Source organism: Equus quagga, chromosome 2 (genome assembly GCF_021613505.1).
Source record: "Equus quagga isolate Etosha38 chromosome 2, UCLA_HA_Equagga_1.0, whole genome shotgun sequence".
In the NCBI taxonomy this organism is placed as follows: Eukaryota; Metazoa; Chordata; class Mammalia; order Perissodactyla; family Equidae; genus Equus; species Equus quagga.
In genome coordinates this window covers 35,962,572-35,981,531 of record NC_060268.1, presented here as the reverse complement: position 1 = coordinate 35,981,531, position 18,960 = coordinate 35,962,572, and the positions used below count along the sequence as shown (strand labels likewise).

Genomic DNA, 18,960 nt, shown 5'->3' with positions numbered 1-18,960 from the left:
CTGTCTTCATTAGCACAGATACTCACCCTAAAAGATTTGCTCTAAGTCATATAAGTAAATGGTAGAACTGAGACTAGAATCTGTTTCCTTTTCTTTTCTACAAAACTTTGCAGATTTCCTAGAGTGCCAATTAGCATAATTGCATTCTTTCCAACACAGGTAATTCACCGCCTATATAAATTGTATGATCCACTGGTTTTCATAGAAACAACAAATTTTAAATTTAAGATCCCTCTATGTATTTCTTGCCTATATATAATATAAATAAGTGTACATAGGAAAATTTTTTCTAGAGGCAATTTCCTGTCATCTTCCAAGTTTTCTATAATGTGATTCTATTGTTTTGTACTTCAAAAGTGTCTATTAATCTTTGCTAGATCCAGATGTCCCTCCTTTTCATTTGAAAATGGCGGCTGCTATAATCACAGTGCACAATCACGCCCTTGACTCTGGAGCAATGCTGTCATGTAGCCCAATGCTGCCTTGCACCACAGCACTTCCTCCCAAGAATGTGCCACCCGACCGAGACACATAATGCCATAGGATATAAAGACGCAAAGATTTTGTGGTTTAAAAGCTTTCCATTTTTTCCCAAGATAAATAATTTAAAACATTTCATTTGGAAATACAACTATATTAGTGATTAAAATGCAATAGTCAAATGAATCTTGGAGACAGTTTACTAGATTTCAAAATGATTATATACTTTTTAAAGGGTGGTTTGGGATGCATTCCCTTATCATTCGGAGCAATTTAGCGAAGAAATGTGAGAAGCAATGATGTAACATTTATTATCTATAGCTACAGCAATTCAAATCTGAATTCCCCTGTAATTCCTCACAACTCGACCTTGAAATGCACTCCCCTGAGGATCCTGTACCTTTCAGTATGATCTCTTATTTTCATGAAATCATAAGCTGAACATAAACGTAAATCCTCAGTACCAATAAGGAGGTACATGTTTAGACGACAACCTCCCATATACTGCACTTAGTTTAGAACAGGGGATTTTTAACTACAAGGGTCTTGACCAGCATTATGTGTTTGAATTGAATAGAACAGAAGAGAATACAAAAGTCAGCCTGTGTCATCACAGTAAGTCTAAGTTGCTTTATGAAAGGTTTTGTGTGTGTGTGTATCTGTGTGTAGAAAGGCATGTATGTATGTATACTATGTCAAAAGGTGTGATGTATTTGTTACTGTAACAGTCAAAAGTTTAAAACCCACTGTTTTAGGGCACAGGTTTTGGAGTCTAAATCGATAAAATAATTTTAAGACAATGCTGGTAAACATTCAAATATTAGCTATCATTTAATTATATACTGTGAGCTATACAAAAAACATCAAGGTACTAAAGAACAAAAATGGAATCTAAGAAATATGAAAATGAATTTTATTTATAAATAATCCACAACAGAAAAGAATGAATTTTTGGAAGCAGCAATTCACATCAAGAATTTAAAAAAAAACACTTATACTCTGACACAGTTTATCTCACTCCTGTAAATTCATCCTAAGAAATTCGTTGAACAGAAGAAAACAGTTATATGCAAAAAAAGGATGCTCATTACAATGTTATTTATAACAGCCAAGAGCTGGAAATTTAGTGTTCACTAAGATGATAGATGTGTAATCTTGAAGTACAACTTGATGAAATATTACAAGCATTAAAATAATCACTACAAAAAATTAAGTAAAAGCATAGCATTTTTTAAGTATATCAGGTAAAAGTGAATAATAAGCATTTGTATGTATACTAAACAAATAAAAATATATATGTATGGAACTAGAAGCAACTAGTTGTGTTGGGTTTTTAATTGATTTCATTCTTTCTTTGATGTAATTATTGCTCCTTTCCTTCCCAAACAAAGAAAACTCAGTGTCTTAATCCATTCGGGCTGCTATAACAAAATACCAGAGATGGGTAACTCATAAACAACAGAAACTCACTTCTTACAATGTTGGAGGCTGGGAAGTCCAAGATCAAGGCACCAGCAGGGTCCGGTGAGGGCCTTCTTTCAGGTTCACAGCCAGAGACCTTGTGCTATGTCCTTACCCAGTGGAAGGGGCTAGGGATCTCTCTAGAGCCTCAAGGCACCAATCTCATTCAAGAGAGCTCCACCCTCATGACTTAGGCACCTGTGAAAAGGCCCCACCTCCTAACATCATCTTTGGGGGTTAGGATTCAACATATGAATTTGAGGGGGACACAAACATTCAGACCATAGCAGTCAGTTAAAAGGATTCCAGCTCAGTTTCACTGTTTTCCTCCTCCTATAGCTAAACCTATTTGAGACAGGGTAAACATAAAAATGGGACAACTAGAAGCTAGCTGGTAGACAGCCACATGCAAAAGAATGAAAGGAGACCATTATCTTACACCATACACAAAAATTAACTCAAAATGGATTAATGACTGGAATGTAAGCCCTGAAACCATGAAATTTCTAGAAGTAAACATAGGCAGTATGCTCTTAGACATCGGTCTTAGCAGCATAATTTCAAGTACCATGTCTGACCAGGCAAGGGAAACAATAGAAAAAATAAACAAATGGGACTATATCAAACTAAAAAGCTTCTGCACAGCAAAGGAAACCATCAACAAAACAAAAGGACAACCTAACAATTGGGAGAAGGTATTTGCAAACCATATATCTAATAAGGGGTTAATATCCAAAATATACAAAGAACTCATACATCTCAACAACAAAAAAATCTAACAACTCAATTAAAAAACGGGCAAAAGACCTGAACTAACATTTCTCCAATGAAGATATACAGATGGCCAACAGGAACATGAAAAGATGTTCAACATCATTAACTACGAGGGAAATGCAAATCAAAACTACAATGAGATATCACCTCACTCCTGTCAAAATGGCTATAATTAACAAGTGTTGGAGAGGATGTGGAGAGAAGTGAACCCTCAAACGCTGCTTGTGGGAGTACAAACTGGTGCAGCCACTGTGGGAAACAGCATAGAGATTCCTCAAAAAAGTAATAAAATAACTACCATACGATCCAGCTATTCCACTGCTGGGTATTTATCCAAAGAACAAGAAAACACAAATGCATAAAGATACACGCTCCCCTATGTTCACTGTATCATTATTCATAATAGCCAGGACTTGGAAGCAACCTAGGTGCCCATCAAGGGACGAATGGATAAAGAAGATGTAGTATATATACACAATGGAATACTACTCAGCCATAAGAAATGACGAAATCCGGCCATTTGTGACAACATGGATGGACCTCAAGGGTTTTATGCTAAGTGAGATAAGTCAGAGAGAGAAAATCAAATACCGTACAATTCCACTCATAAGTGGAAGATAAAAACGACGAAAAACACACACATAGAAATGGAGATTGGACCAGTGGTTACCAGAGGGAAAGGGGGGAGCAAGGAGGGCGAAAGGGAGGATTAAGCACGTGTGTGGGGTGATGGATTATAATTAGTCTTTGGGGGGTGAATATGATGTAATCTACACAGAAATTGAAATATAATGAAGTACACCTGAAAGTTACATAATGTTATAAACCAATGTTACCACAATAATAATTAAATAAAAGTAGCCAGATACAAAAGAGAGAGAGAAAAAAAAGAAGTTAGCCAGTAATTATAAGTCAAACTATTTTTATTTGATGTATGCTGGTGCTTAGTACACATTATATAAGATTCAACCGCAAGAGGGTCTATATAATACCAGATAAACCTTTCCTTTTGAGCTCACTTACAAGCTAAGCTTGTTCTCTCCTGAACTATCAAGACAAGGAAAAATTGCTAAGGAAAACTAAGGTGTTTGGAAGCTAGCTTGTCTCAGTCATTCATCTCCTGTCTCTCCCCTTGCTTTTTAAAATGATAATACAGAGTTGAAGAACATCTTAATCTGACATACTTAGTAAAGTTATTTGTTAACTTTATTATGTGGTAACAAATAAGTTATTTGTTAATGTTCTTAACTCTTACTAAGTTAATTAAGTTTGGTTTTTTGGATCAGATAAGTCTCAAGAGAAAAAATATATACATTTTTCATCATATTTTTAACTTCCTGATTTATGTTCATTCAAGATCTTGACTCATAGATAACTTCAAATTCATTCCCAAACCAAGTTTCAGTAATTATGTATCTAAGGCAATCATTTTTGAATTAACAAATTATACAGCTTCAGAATAAGGCTAAACATCAGGCTAAATCAAAATATAAACAAATTTTTGCTTTAGTTGTTGATGACTATAAAATGAACCAAACATTTTACAGACTGTTAGCTGCCTGAATTAAAGTTAACAGACTAAATCAAGAGCAAGGAACTGCCAGCTAGCAGATCTAGCCTATCTCACCTATCAACAGAGATTCTAGTTGATACCAGTTGTAAAAAACTAAATGTCTAAATCTTTAATAAGCTGAAAAAATCTTCCTCTCCCTTTCTCTCCCACAAAGCAGATTTTTGCCTTCCATTCAGTATTTGAAAGCTCTTGTATTCAACTCTGGGAAAGATGGCTTTTTCCTTTGAAAATGACAAAGAGACATCAAATCTACTTATACTTCCAAAACATGCTCAGGTATTAAAATTGCTTTAATTAACAAGATCTAGAAATATACTCCTTCTATAACTAAATAGTTGTATCTTCAATCAGTCTTGGCTCAGAACACGGAAGAAAATGTTCACAATATATATTTATATTATTTTCTTCTTGTTGGAATTTTTAGATTTTTTTCTGAAAAGCTGCCCTTTAATATTTAAACTGAAATATAATTTTACCAACAGGTCAGTAATTCTTCTTAAAAAGTAATCCTACCTTCAGGCTAAATGAAAATGAACACTGATTATTTCATGAACCTAGTACCTTTCTTCTCAAGAAATAAAAGTTCTTTTTAATATTCTCCTATCTCTAATCAAAAAATGTTACTGAGGGAAGGGAGGTTACATTTATCTTAACATCCCTCTGAAGTAGGGACATATTATCCTGGTTTTACAGATGGGGAATCAAGCACAAAGACAGGTTATGTGATTTGCCAAAGTCTTAATGCCACAGTCAGCAGTAACCACAAGATCACATTAACTGTGAACACCAAGTTAATTGTAGAAATTAGAGATCCTATCATATCCAATACTCTCAACTTCTGCCAGCTAAACCCTTCCCTTTTCTTCTCTTCCTCCCTGACACTCGATTCTTCAACCTCCAATTCCAAAATCCCTACTCCTCTCTCTTTAAATTGCAGAGGCAGATGTTAACATTCATACTCCCACCCTACGTCACTCATCCCACAGACACATTAAATACACTGAGGCTGGCTCAGGATTCCTCTCCACCTCAACTCCTGATACCAACCCAGTAACCCAAACAGCCATACTCTTGACCCTTTTTAATATCTTAGCAGATCTTGGCTCCTCTACTCCAATAACCTGTTTCTGCTTTTATCTTCCCTCATGTTATCACTTCGGAGTCGGTGTTCTCTGATCAAAATCTATCTTTCGATTTTCCCCACTTCCACTCTACATGCTCTTTTTTTTTTTTTTTTTCACTCTACATGCTCTTTAACAAAACTTCCAGTCCCTCCAAACAGCTGTCAATACTGTGTGTCTACCTATCACTTCAAGCTTATTTTTTTCTTTAGAATCTAGTCTGGGCATTAGTCTGGCCTCACACCACTGTGTGAGGTACAATGTGGTATAAATACAGTGCAATTTATTTTTTTTTAGATTTTTTTTTATTTTTTTCCTTTTTCTCCCCAAAGCCCCCCAGTACATAGTTGTATATTCTTCATTGTGGGTCCTTCTAGTTGTGGCATGTGGGACGCTGCCTCAGCGTGGTCTGATGAGCAGTGCCATGTCCGCGCCCAGGATACGAACCAACGAAACACTGGGCCGCCTGCAGCGGAGCGCACGAACTTAACCACTCGGCCACGGGGCCAGCCCCAATACAGTGCAATTTAAATCTCAGCTCTACCACTTACTCCCTTGTGTGGCTGTAGGAAAGTTACTAAACCTCTCTTAGGTCTCATTTATCTCATCTGTAAACTATGGATAATACTTGGCTCACCGGGTCGTTAGAAGGATTAAATCTAGCCCAGCGTCTCATAAGCAATAAAACAGTTTGACAGACTCCTCTTTCCTGGGCCTTGCTCTACTCACCTTTCCTTAAATCTTTTTTCTCTTCCTCTCCACTACTGACATCACCTCATCCAACAAGTCATCTCAACGCCCAACTTCCCCCTGAATGAGTATCATCTTACTCTTTGCTGTCTCCACTTCATCACTTCCTATTCTGTCTTTAATACTTTCCTCTGAACTCTGCTACCTCTCAAGACTTGTCGTCTTTTAGTGTCTCATCTTAGTCTGCCTTAAAAAGGCTGCTGTTTCTTGCTGTTCTTTCCATTACTACATAATATTCTCCTTGGGCAATTTTCCACTGGCTTCAACGATTACATACGCTGAAGACGTCACCTCTAACCCTACATTCATAACCTTCTTTAGGCACCAAAACTACATGTAGTTAAAATGCCTTATGAGACATTTTCTCCTTGATACCTAGGACATGAAACTACAAACTTAAAAAACATCAAAATTGAGTTATTTTCCCATCAAAAACCTTCTCTGCCTCTTTCCATTTAAAACCATCACAGCAGCCCAAATTTAAAATGTTGCAGTCATTCCACACTCTTCCTACTCCTTCCTTCACAATCAAGTAATCATTCTTACTGGACATCTGAACTGCCTCACCAATTCATTCCCAACCGTTCCAAATGCACCACTTCCAGCCATGTTTTGCCTTATGCAAGCTTCCTCATCAATTATAGTTCATTTTTTTCTGCCTCGAATCAATGGCCCAAATAAGTCCCAGTATTCAGCTTTCTACACAAATTTGATATCCCTCTCTCACTTAAAATAATGGTTCCCCACTGCCTACATGATAAACTTAAGCTGGTTTTCATTAAGCATCCTTACTGACCTCAGAGTTTTGGTGAAGAGTGAGGGAGGATATCTTGAAAAACAAATTTTCTTTGAACTCTTAGTCCTTTATCTGAAAAATTAATGGGAACTCTGTTCAAAATTAACGTTATTACTGACCAGTTAAATACATTTTCCTCAACTTTGCAAGAAAAACTGATTTCCAGAAGCTTCTGTCACATACATCTGTGGGTCTCACGCTCCAGTCCTAGCCACCACCCTTTGCCCCAAGGGTGCTGATACATATTAAGCACAAACCTAGATTACTCACAATCTGGCCCCCAATGCTTTTCTTATCCCCCCACCACTCCTTCAAACAAGTGTATTCAGAAAGCTACTTTTTTCAAACAAACTTTCCTTTTCTCCTTTTAAGCTTGTTTTTGTTTTATTTTTTCCCTCTCTTCTTGGAATGCCCTTCCCCTTTCCATTGCCCTCCTCTCTGGTTGATTCCTAAAATGCCACCTCTTTTCTGAAGCCTTCCCTCACACACAGCTCCCAACCTGCCATCCATCCCCAGGCAGCATCACTTTCTCCTTGAGCCCTGAAGAACTTCATAAGCAGAGCACTTATCACATTTCAGAGGGATCTAGTTCCCTTGTTGGATAGTGAAAGCAGTTATCAGGTTTTACTTATCTTTCTATCTCGAGGGCCAAGGAGAAGTCAAGTGCCTCGCAGACACTCAAATGTCACTAAACCGAAATTCCTGAAGAAAAAGTTACTAATGGATCTGTCCTGAAAAACAAACAAATCCATATATATGTAATTCAGCAACTAAAATTCTGAAATGCTTTTACATATTATCAAGGGTGCAAACCCAGAACTGATCCCTAATTCCAATCGCAAAATATCAATGTAATATACAACAGTAAAAAAAAGTTGGTGACTTTATGACAAAATTAACAAAATACTCTAATCTGGTGAAACTTTCAATAACTTTGAAAAAAGTAGCATCAGAAAAGTCACAATTCACTGAATTCCACCTAAATTTTTAGTAATCTTACTATAGGATACTAATACAGAGAAGTCATTAACAAATACTGTGTTATTTGTGAAAGGAATCTTTAACCAAGTGAACAAACAAGATGCATCTAATCATATGCAATAGTATCATTAAATCTGACCAGGAAAACAATGACATTCTACATTCCAAGCGATAATTGCCTTTATCTAAACTATAATCCCTGTTATATAGATAAAATTTAGAAATAAAATACACAACTGATATTAGATTAAAATCTAATTTGCAATTACTCTTGAATTTACTAAAGCTTATTCTTTGCATCTAAATGCAGAAAGAAAATGCCTCCCAAGATAATTCAAAAATTTCAGATAGAAAGTAATTTGCACCAGTCCATCCTACACTTATGAGTAACAGGAATAATACACTAAATGTAGATTTTGGAAGTACAAACAAAATCACTTACGATTCTAGAACTCTTCAACTAAAAGAAATCCTAAAGTTGACCAAATCCAGCACTTTCATTTTAAATCAGAGAAACCAAAAAGGCTAAAATTCTACGGAGGAGAAAAGTAATATAAACCTATATTTACGAACATTTATAGTATAAATCTGTAAGTTATGAACATTTACTTCCATATTACAGGTAGAGATGGATGACAATATTGCATTTCTGGCATTTAAGACTGTATCACTTCTCCTCCTTAATCTTCCAAGGTGATAAACGACATTGATTTTCTCATGTTGATCCATTCTTGCAATCTCAAGACAAACCCGGTCTGACTGTGAGGCTTTGTTTTGTTTTCAGTTCACTGAATTGGGTTTGATTTGCTACTTCTTGAAATTTCTCAGCCATTATCTCTGAATATTTCCTCTCTTCCATTATCTCTTCTTTTGGAACTGTTAACTCTATGCTGGACTTGTTCATTTTATCCTTCATGTTTCTTAATCTTCCTATTTTATATCTCTATCTCTGTGTTCGGCCTTCTGGGCCTCAGTCTACAGCGGGAGATTTTTAACCTTTGTGCCACTGACCTCTTCAGGAGTCTAGTAACGCCTATGGCCTCCATTCTCAGAACAGTATTAAAAGCTTAAAACAAAATACATAGGATTACAAAAGAAAGCAACAAAATGATTATCAAAATATGTTTTATTTTGATATAGTAATATAATGTGCTTTATTAAAATATTAAGGGGCCAGCCCCGAGGCAAAGTGGTTAAAGTTCCACATGCTCCTCTCCCAGGGCCCAGGTTCACAGGTTCGGATCCCCGGTGCGGACCTGCTCCACTCATGTGTGGGATGCCTCCACACACAAAATAGAGGAAGACTGGCACAGATGTTAGCTCAGGGATAATCTTCCTCAAGCAAAAAAAAAAGGAAGGTTGGCAATGGATGTCAGCTCAGAGTGAATCTTCCTCACCAAAAAAAAAAAAAATACATATATATATATTAAAATACAAGCTCTAGCAATGGTTTAATAACGATAATAATTTCAAATTTGTGATGACTGTGCTATTTCAAGATATCTGTAATAACTGAACAGCAACTGTACTATAAAAAAAAAAATCTAATTTCTACTGGGTATCAGGTTGAACTGTATCCCTCCAAAAAAATATGTTTGGTACTAACTCCCAGTACCTGAGAACAAGACCTTATTTAGAATAGGGTTGCTGCAGGGGTAATTAGTTAAGAGAAGGGCATACTGGCATAGAGTGAGCTCCTAACCCAATAACGACTTGAGTCCTTACAAGAAGATCGCCAGGTGAAAACAGAGACACACAGAGAGAACACCATGTGATGATGAAGGCAGAGAATGGAATTAGGCAGCTGCCAGCCAAGAAATACCAAAGACTGCCATCAAGCAGAAGCTAGGAAGAGGCAAGGAAGGATTCCACTACTGGTTTCAGAGGGACCATGGCCCTGCCAACACCTTGATTTTGGAATTCCAAACTCGAGAAATGTGATGCAATAAATTTCCGTTGTTTTAAGCCATCCAGTTTGAGGTACGTACTTTTGTTATGGCAGCTCTAGGAAACTAAGACAACTGCTGTCACAAGTACCCATACATAATGCTGCGATCATTTGTTGGCATTTCTTTCAATTACGAATATAAACGAGTTTCAGTTAGAGATTAGCAAAAACACTCTAAATTCTAAGAACACTATGTCTAAAGCTATTTAACACGTCAGTCTAAGATTCATTACTTTTTGATACTTTTTTTTTTTCTAGGAAGATTAGCCCTGAGCTAACATCCGTGCCCATCTTCCTCTGTTTTACGTGGGACACCTGCCACAGCACAGCTTGACAAGCGGGGCATAGGTCCGCACCTGAGATCCGAACCTGTGAAGCCCGGGCCGCCGAAGCGGAACATCTGACCTTAACTGCTGTGCCACCCGGCCGGCCCCCAAAATTCATTACTAATGAACTATGTTTTAACAAAAGTAACGAACTCTATTTAAACGGAAATACATCAATAATTGTTTTTTCATTTCAAACCATTCTGAGTGCCACAGAAACAACACTGCAGGCATTTGTCCATGACTTTGGTTCTGGACTCTAAAATAAGATGCAGCTATAACACAAAACTTGCATAAACAGCTAATTAAATCTAAATATTAAACAATGAAAAAAGCCATCTACATTAACTTCTTAAACTAATTAAATGTAAAGTTATCGCTTAGTGTTAGATTAATATGATTTGTATGAATAATCAAATGAAAAGACTTACTTCTGATACTTCTTGGCCAATAAGGCATGAGGGCTGGTATCTTGTTAGCATATTCCTCTCAGAACTACTCAAGTTGGTGTTTAAGCCCAACAGCCTTTTGCTCACTTATTCACCCACAGGCCATATTTATTTAAAAAAAAAAAAAAAAAAAAAAGAGCATTACAAAGTTCTCTGTCTGTGACGTATACATATATTACCAAAGACACATGGCTTTTAAGGCTAAAATAAGAAAGTCTTAAAAAAATTATGACTGTACCAACTGTTTCCAAATTTTTTATCTTGGTTCCTCAAAATTCATGCTTTTACTTTATCATCCTACCAGATCTCTACTGGAAGTCTCTCATTTACTTAAATGTCAAAAACAATATCATAAAAGTAATCAATTAAAAATGTGTATGTTATACATCTAGTGACTTGCAATGTGTCTATCACTGTATTACTTTAGGGTAATTTAGCCCAGGAAGGGCCCACACTGATGCTTAGTTCAAATTCCTTGATTTACAAATGAGTAAACCGAGACCCACGGAGGCTGTCACTTACCCAGAATCGCAGAATAAACCAGTGACAGCTAAGACAGAAACATATCTCCCAGTTCTAAGTCCAACACTCTGTGTATTATACTACACCGCATAAAAGTTGCTAGGAGATAAATAAATTACCTGCAAATGCCTTTTGTATGATCAATTCCATTTATAATATAGTATTTAAAAACAGTCCAGCTGCCCAAAAACAACCTAACAAGTTTTTTGTTTTTTTAAAAAATTGATTTCATTTTACCATCCAGCACATTTTAAAAATAGGAATGAGATCTCATTTCCACCTTCAAAACTGGCAAAAATTTTCTGAAAGAGAACTGGACATTTCAAGGCATAAGTACTCTCATACACTGAGTTTTTTCTTTTCTAGAGGGCAATTTAAAATTTGCTTTTTTTTAAAACTCCATCCCCAGACTATGTCAAGAAAAAAGTAATAGATCTGGATGAAGACAGAACTCAGGATCAAATGCAGCATTGTTCAGAAATAACAGAAATACCCAGCAACAGCAGACTGATTAAAACTAATGTATGCTATACACTGAATATAATGTACCCATTAAAAACTATGTTCTAGGAAATAATGACATAGGAAAATATTCACAATATATTAGGATATGATAGTACGCAACTCCACTCTGCTGAGAACACACATGTATAAATTACATAATACGTGTGTAAAGTATCACAGTGCCTGGCACATAATAAAAATCCAACAAATAAATACAATTCCTCGTCAACACCATAGGAAAAGAAAGGTTTAATTACATACCAAATGTTAAGATTTACTGTTATGTGTGGTAGAAATGCAAATCCTAAATTATTATTACTTATTCACTTTAAAGACCATTTTGTACATTATCTGAAATAAACCATTACTCTTGCATGAAGGGAATTATTTTTTAGAATGGTACTTTTAATGCAGTTCCAGTTCCTAATGAAGACTGGAAAAGAAAAGCAGACTTTTAGCACACCTTCCCCAAGTTTGGCATAGCATAAGACAAAGTCTTACACATAACAGATCCTTCACTAGTTCTTGATTAAATATATACTCACAATCAGCCTCTGAGAGCTTTCTATCCCTACACAGAACTCTAATTTCAAATAATAGAGCATGTACTAGAGAATTTCAAAATGCAGCCTCTGAAGGCCTTACTGGATTTTTCCACAACAGCTATCTAGAAAGGGTAACCGTTTCCAAAGATACTGGTGATTTAACTTTTTAAAGATTGAAATCAGGTGAAAAAACATTCGAGTGTTAAGAACAGTCTGTACTGTAATTAAATTCCTGTTCACTGTGGCTTTAAAAAAAAAAAAAAGGAAGAAAATATATACAGAAGGTCCAAATAAAATCCATATTTCAGGGCAGTTTTAAATCACACTAAGGCTGTAGGGGTGTCTGCCATAATAGATCTCTTCTGTTTCTTCATTATATGATCATAAATGATAAATTGCCATTTCAAAACATTATTTTACATATTAAAGATGAGATATACAAATTATCGGAATAAAAGGTACATTCCAAAGAAGTTCATTCTTTGTGGTTTAGTTAATGCACAAACAATGTTGGCTCTAATAAAACTGATTACCAGATGATCACTTTCTAAAATAAAAAAAACTTAAACTCCCCCAAGAGTTTATCCCCATTAAGAGTTAATATCTCATAGTGAAATATCATATGCTAAAACATATTACTCTTGTCCTACCAAAACTAATATAACAAAGACCCTAGAATATAAATTAATAAAACAGGATAAATTTGTGAAAACAGAATTCTAAAAATCTGGGTGAGTAATTTCCAAATTGTCCCATACTAAGTAAAAAAAAAAAACAAAAAAAAGAAGTAAGCCCCCCAGTAAAAATTGCCATTAAGTGTTTCAAATATCAACATCTTTGGAATCAAACTACTGGGAATATTTACAAATTTTTAGTGTAACAGCAGAATCACCCACAGATAGCACTACACCAAAAACTTGCACCCTCAATTTGTCCATGGTAAGTATTACAAAAAGACCCCATCTAGAAACAATATATTTTACACTCGTCAATTCACATTCCCTCATTTGCTGCATCCCAAAAGGAGGTATTCAATATTTTACTTTAAATATCGTAATTAGTCTTGGCCCATCTCTAAAATAGAACTTTGATCCAGGCTACTTTCTTAAAAAAAGATACCAGTAGAAATTATTGTTATTCCGTTCAGGATTTTTAGCAGTTTTTCTCCTAACTCAGCGTTATCTGAGATACTTCTTGATCTCTCTCAAAGTAGGTCTAATCTGCGGAAGGCAACGAGACAGTGTACTGCACTGTGAATGGACAGCCAGGTATTTTATGAATGGAGGCAATCACGTGATCCCAGCACCTCCCCGAACTGATATTTCCCACATAACTGTGTCAACATTCTGAGAACAGGGGTAGTTGTTTGTGTGTGCGTAGGTTTTTGAATTTAACCTAGAACTTCGAATTCTCCTTACTGCCTGAACTCAGAAATCTACATGAAGACCGAGAGTCAAGCTTCGAATTTTTTTCTTGGGAAATTCTTTCAAGATGTCCAAGGTGAAGGATGTTTAATTATTTTTTTATGAATGAAGAGTGTGCTATGCAAATGAGGGCGATTCACAAAAAGAGAGAGAACATGGCGGCCACTTCTGCTTCCAGACTGCACCGACACTGCAGCAATCTACCTTCTCCCACAGCCGCTCAGCAGAAGAGCGTGCTGGGGGGGCGGCGGGGGGAGGAGAAACGCTGCTGGGCATTTCTCAAGCTATTTTATGTTAAATAGGCCTAGGTTTTGGACTTTAAAGTTTTCTCAAAACGGTCTGACTCGAGGAATGCACTTCATTTAAAGGAATGCCTCCTAGGACTAGTCCTAACTCACTTAACTCTTTCCAACCCTCCAAAGATAAACAAAATTGGAACTTAATTACAAGAAAAAGGCTGCTAATATTCTGCATGGAATTAAATCCCATCTCAAAGAAAACTGTTAGTGCACCATTAGTCCTCCAGGCGGCTGTTATGTCAAAGCAAAATATCTAAAAGGCAAAGTATTTCGTTTGAAAAACATTAAGGACAGCCCAAATAAACAAAAATTAAACCGGGATGTTCTAGAAGTTAATGAATGAAGCCATCAACATGTTCAACAATGTAAAACACTGTTAGATCAACGTAAATGGTGTGTTTCAACATAGCCAAAGAATAAAAAAATTAGCATTCAAAATTCTTCTATGCTCCTAATCAAGACATGTCCGGTATTCGCAAAGGTAAAATATAATAGTTCCACATCTCCCACACTCCAGGTGTCCTTAATGCTATTAAACGCTAAAAATGTTTCCCTAGCCCCATTTTTTGCAAGAATCTTACAGGTCATAAGTTTAAAAGGGGGGGGAGGGGGGAGGCTTAATCGGTATTTAACAGTCACTGACTCATCGAATTAAGATTCAAGAGCAGTTTGCTGCAGAAGGTGCTCCCACACGTTAGTTTCCAAGTGAAATAGCTATAAAGGAAGCAGGATGGATATTCAGGGGGTGATGATTGGCATGCTAAGAAGAAAAAGGACAGGCCAGGGGTCTTCCAGGCTCAGGGGTAATTTCTACCCCGCCTCCATCCATCCACATCACTCCATCTCACGGACAATAATTGCCATCCCACCCCAACACTCAATGCCCTCCCTCAGAAGAAAACAATTAAACGCGGGGGGTGGGGGGTGGGTTTGCTGCCATTAAGTAAAATGGCTCAAGAAATGAAATGTTCTCTCCAGAACAAGATGCACCGAACTCTCTCAGGGCTGCAAGCTTTCCGGCACCCGAGTCTCCGAGGGGTCTGGGGGAGTGCTGAGGAACGATGAGGGGGAGGAGGGTTGGGGGGGGCGAGGAATCAAGATCAATGAGGCGCTTACTCGTTGTCAGAAGTCGCCGTCTCCTCGCTCATCTTTCCCTCACCGTGATCCGATCTGGAGATGGAGGAGCAACAGCAGGCGGAGGAGCAGCAGCAGCAGCAGCAGCACCGAGGGGCAGGAGGCAGTGGCGGCCGGGGGGGCGCGGGGGCAGCGGCTCAGGGGCCTCACCATGGTGGATGCCTCACCCGGAACGGGGCCCCCCCAGCCGGGAACCCCGGCCACCCCCGCAGGGGGGTGGCGGCAACAACCTCGGCCGTGGCGACCCCAGCCTCTTCCCCCGCCTCAGCGTCCAGCCAGGGGATCCGAGGAGGGTGGGTGGGAAGGAAACCAGGCCGGCCGGGGGGCTGCGAGGCGGACTGGAGAGCGGCTGCTCCGGCCGCTGGGGTGGAGCGCGGCGGGGTCCGGCCAGGAAGGAGCGGGCGGGCGGAGAACCCGGGAGCAGAGGCGGCGCTTCCCTCAGGGATGCGGCGAGGAGGAAGCAGAGCTCCGCTCGGTGGGGGCTGGCGGGGGGGTGCCGAGCCCAGGCTCCGGGCGGCGGCGGCGCGGTCCCGCCGGAGCCCACCCCACCATCTCCCGCCTCGCCGCCGCTGCCCGCTCAGCCCCCGCTGGCGACCGGGGCGGTCCTCAGGCGCGAGCAGACCCGGCGACGGGCCTCACCGCAACGGATTCCTCCAGACACGCTCCAGCCCGGACGAGTCCAGAGGCGGGAGGAGGGGGCGGCGGGAGGCTGGGGCCGCCGAGCCGATCGCCCCCGCCCCGGCCGGAGGAGAACGGGCGCGCCGCGGGGCAGGGTCCCGAGCCGCGGCGGGCGAGTGGGGAGCGCAGCCGCGGGGGCCCCGGCAGCCGTGCCCAGCAGCAGCGCGGCGGGCCAGCTCCTCACGCCCGCTAGAGGGGAGCGCGAGGGGGGCGGCGGAAGCGCTCACGCCGCCCGCTCCTTCCGCCGCCGCGGCCCGAACCAGGGGTGCCCGCGGGAGAGGGAGGCGAAGTAGTCCCTGGCGACTTCTCCCGGACGCTGGCGTGCCCCGGAGGCCAGAGCGGGCTCGGGGCGGGCTTGCCGAGCGAGGCGCCCGAGCTGCGAGGGCGTGTGGGGAGGAGGACTCCGAGCTGCGGCCTCCGGGCGAATCACTGCAACTCGAAGTCGTGTGCAGCATAGCAAGTTTCAGGAAAATAGTTCCCTCCTCCCTTCATTTCCCAAATCGTTGTCGAGCCGCCGAGCGGGGAGAGGAGGAGGGAGGCGGAGGGATACGCCAGCACCGCGCTCGGTGTGCGTGCGCGCGCTCCAAACTCTTGGCACGCTGCGAAAGGGGGCGGGGGTGCGAGCTGCACGGGGAGCTGCTGGGGAGGTTGCATTGTTGCGGCGCGCTGCTCCCCGTTCCTCGTTTTGGAATCTCCGGGGTGTTTGGACGAAGAGGCTAGGATGACAGTGTGCTCAGGAAGGAAATTGGAGGCTCCTCTGTTCTGCCGCGCGCGCGTGTGTGTGCCTGTGTGTGTTTTCCTTGCAGAGCAAAGAATGGAACTGGCATGAGTTCATCTTTAGTTGGTGGGGGTTAGAGGGAGGGACTGTACCAAGAGAGCTCCGCCTGCTGTCCCTCTGGTTGCATTGCTGCAGTCCCCTAGCTGCATGCACAGCGGGAGTGTGTGTGTGTGTGTGTGTGTGTGTTAAAGACAGACAGAGAAAGAGTTAGTTTTAATACGTTGGATTCTTACTGCGCAAGGAGTATGCAGTGCAGGGCATTCATCTCTGAAAGCTAGAGAGGTTGTTAATGGAGAACGACTTCCATTGAAGCCCGGGGTAGGCGTGTTACATGAATCTGGCGCAGCCAGAAGCACAGGAAATAACTCCCGCTGCGAGTGAGGTTGCATAACTATAGCGCAGAAGATGCCTCTGTGGCACGAACTGCTCTAAATGGAGGAGGAACGATTATTGAATAGGCAGCTGTCACGTTTGCATGTTAGAGGACAATGTATGCATTCATCTCAAAAGGTTTTTGCACAGAAACCTGCTGGAGTTGCGGGCTAGAGTCTAGGGTCTGCCCGACTGGAGGACTCAGAGCTCCTGGCTCTGTAAATTCTGTTCTCTCTTCTCTACCTAGAAAGCCAGCCTATACTTGATCCAGCCTGGGGGACTGAATCCCAAGTTTCTGACGCATCTCCCTAGATATCAGCCTAGCTCTGTGTGCAATGCTATTCTCTTCACTCTCAGGTTTGTGCGACCTGAGAATGAAGGTGGCTGCTCCTGCCAGCTTGAGGGGTAGAACGTTTCCTGAGGAAGAAGAAAGTGGGAGACCCTCCCAAACAAGCCAGCCCTCCTCTTCTGCCATCCGTCTCCTGGGAGTTTCAGGACTGCTCTTCTCCGGAGCGCGTACACCAGCCTGTTGACAGTGTTTTGCACAAAGTAGATGCTTAATAAACGTTTGACCAGTAAATAAAGGAACTAAACCAGTCAGTCTGCCCAAAAAACCATCCCATTGATTCCTGAGGTTTCTTTATGTAACTCTTCCTTCCTGCCTTGGCAGCAGCATCGCCCATGCTCAAAGGGAAGAAGGGACAAAGTTGGTGACAGAAAGAGGTGAGGGGATCCGCAATAGACAGAGATGACCTCTGAACCTGCGTTTTCCTGCGAAAAAAACTGCAGCTGGCTGAGTGTTGGTGCTGGCCTGCTCTCTGTCCAATGCCACTGCTAACCACTTTGGCTGCTCAGATTTGAATCAAGTCCCATCGGTTATAATTTGTGTGTTCTAGATTAATTACCTAAACTGTGTGCCTGTATAAAATGGGGACAATAGTACCTAACTCATAAAGCTGATGTATTGATTAATGAGGTAATAATATACATGAAGCACTTGAACAGGTTAAGAGCTCAATACATACATCCCAGCTCTTAGAATGACTTTGTAAAATGGAGATATTAGTAAACTCCATGACAAGGTGGTGGCCGTTGGTCTGAAGGTTAAAAGGAAAGCTTTCAGTAGGCTTGTTCATTCATTCAACAAATAACTAGCAGTTTTCTCCTGTATGGACACATGGCCTGGCCCTCAATAAGCCATCAATAAATGATCGCTCTCAAAGTCATTATGATTAACTAAGTACGAGGAAAGTTGGGTCACGTGCAAAGGCCCCCTTTTCTGTTGAAGAAGTTTTGCATCAGTTTGAGATTCAAGTACATCAGAGAAATTATCAATTAGAGGCTTTGGGAGAAAATATGAAAAGCACCTTAGCTGTCATATGCAAGACACTGTGCTGGCCACTTTCACACACATTATTTACCTGAAGGGGAAAGATATGATGAATACCCCAACTAATGCTTTTTAGATTGTTCCCAACCCCGTGACCGCGAAGCAGTCACCAAACTGTTCTTTTCCTTTGGTGTTCTCCGTGCCATTCTCGGGACACCTATGTGCCCTTCTCTTTAAGGGTACATTCGTAGCTCTCTCTTCTCACCCAGTTGTTGAAGATCTTACCAGCTTTTAAAACACGATCTTGGTCTGGCCAGAGCTCTAAGTGCTCTACCCTGAAACAGTCAGAAATGATCCTATGATGAGGCTGAGAGCACAGGGGCCTTCTAGTCTTTCCATCAGTAGCTGCCCTAAATTCAAGAGGCCTGTCCTGGTCTATTCCAGTGTCCGGACCTTAAGAAGTATGAGAGACGTAGCAACCAGATGCAGTGTGTGAGATCTTATTTGGATCCAGATTTGAACAAATATTTTAAAATTTGAGATAACTGGGGAAATGAGCACTAACTTGAGATTGATGATAATAAGGATTTTTTTTAAGTGTTGATATTGTGGTTGTATTTTTTTAAGTCCTTATCTTTCAGAACTACATACTAAATATTTACAGGCGAAGTGATAGGATGTCTGAGATTTGCTTCAAAATAATCCAGTGGAGTGA

At 40.6% G+C, this 18,960-nt stretch overlaps 1 protein-coding gene across 3 annotated transcripts in view; it reads right to left on the bottom strand.

The window, feature by feature from the left end:
* The window catches only part of SPRED1 (sprouty related EVH1 domain containing 1), a 115,345-nt gene extending 100,095 nt beyond the window's left edge, over window positions 1–15,250 (bottom strand). Inside the window, exon 1 of one of the 3 annotated variants that reach the window (XM_046653522.1) lies at window positions 15,070–15,250. In XM_046653522.1, the coding sequence (XP_046509478.1) occupies window positions 15,070–15,101 (32 nt within the window). In that variant the 5' untranslated portion in view covers window positions 15,102–15,250. Of the gene's footprint in view, window positions 1–6,955; window positions 7,311–10,641; window positions 10,743–15,069 lie in introns of those variants that run through there. The other 2 variants (XM_046653525.1, XM_046653524.1) reach the window with 2 other exon arrangements.
* Between the last annotated feature and the right edge of the window lie 3,710 nt (window positions 15,251–18,960).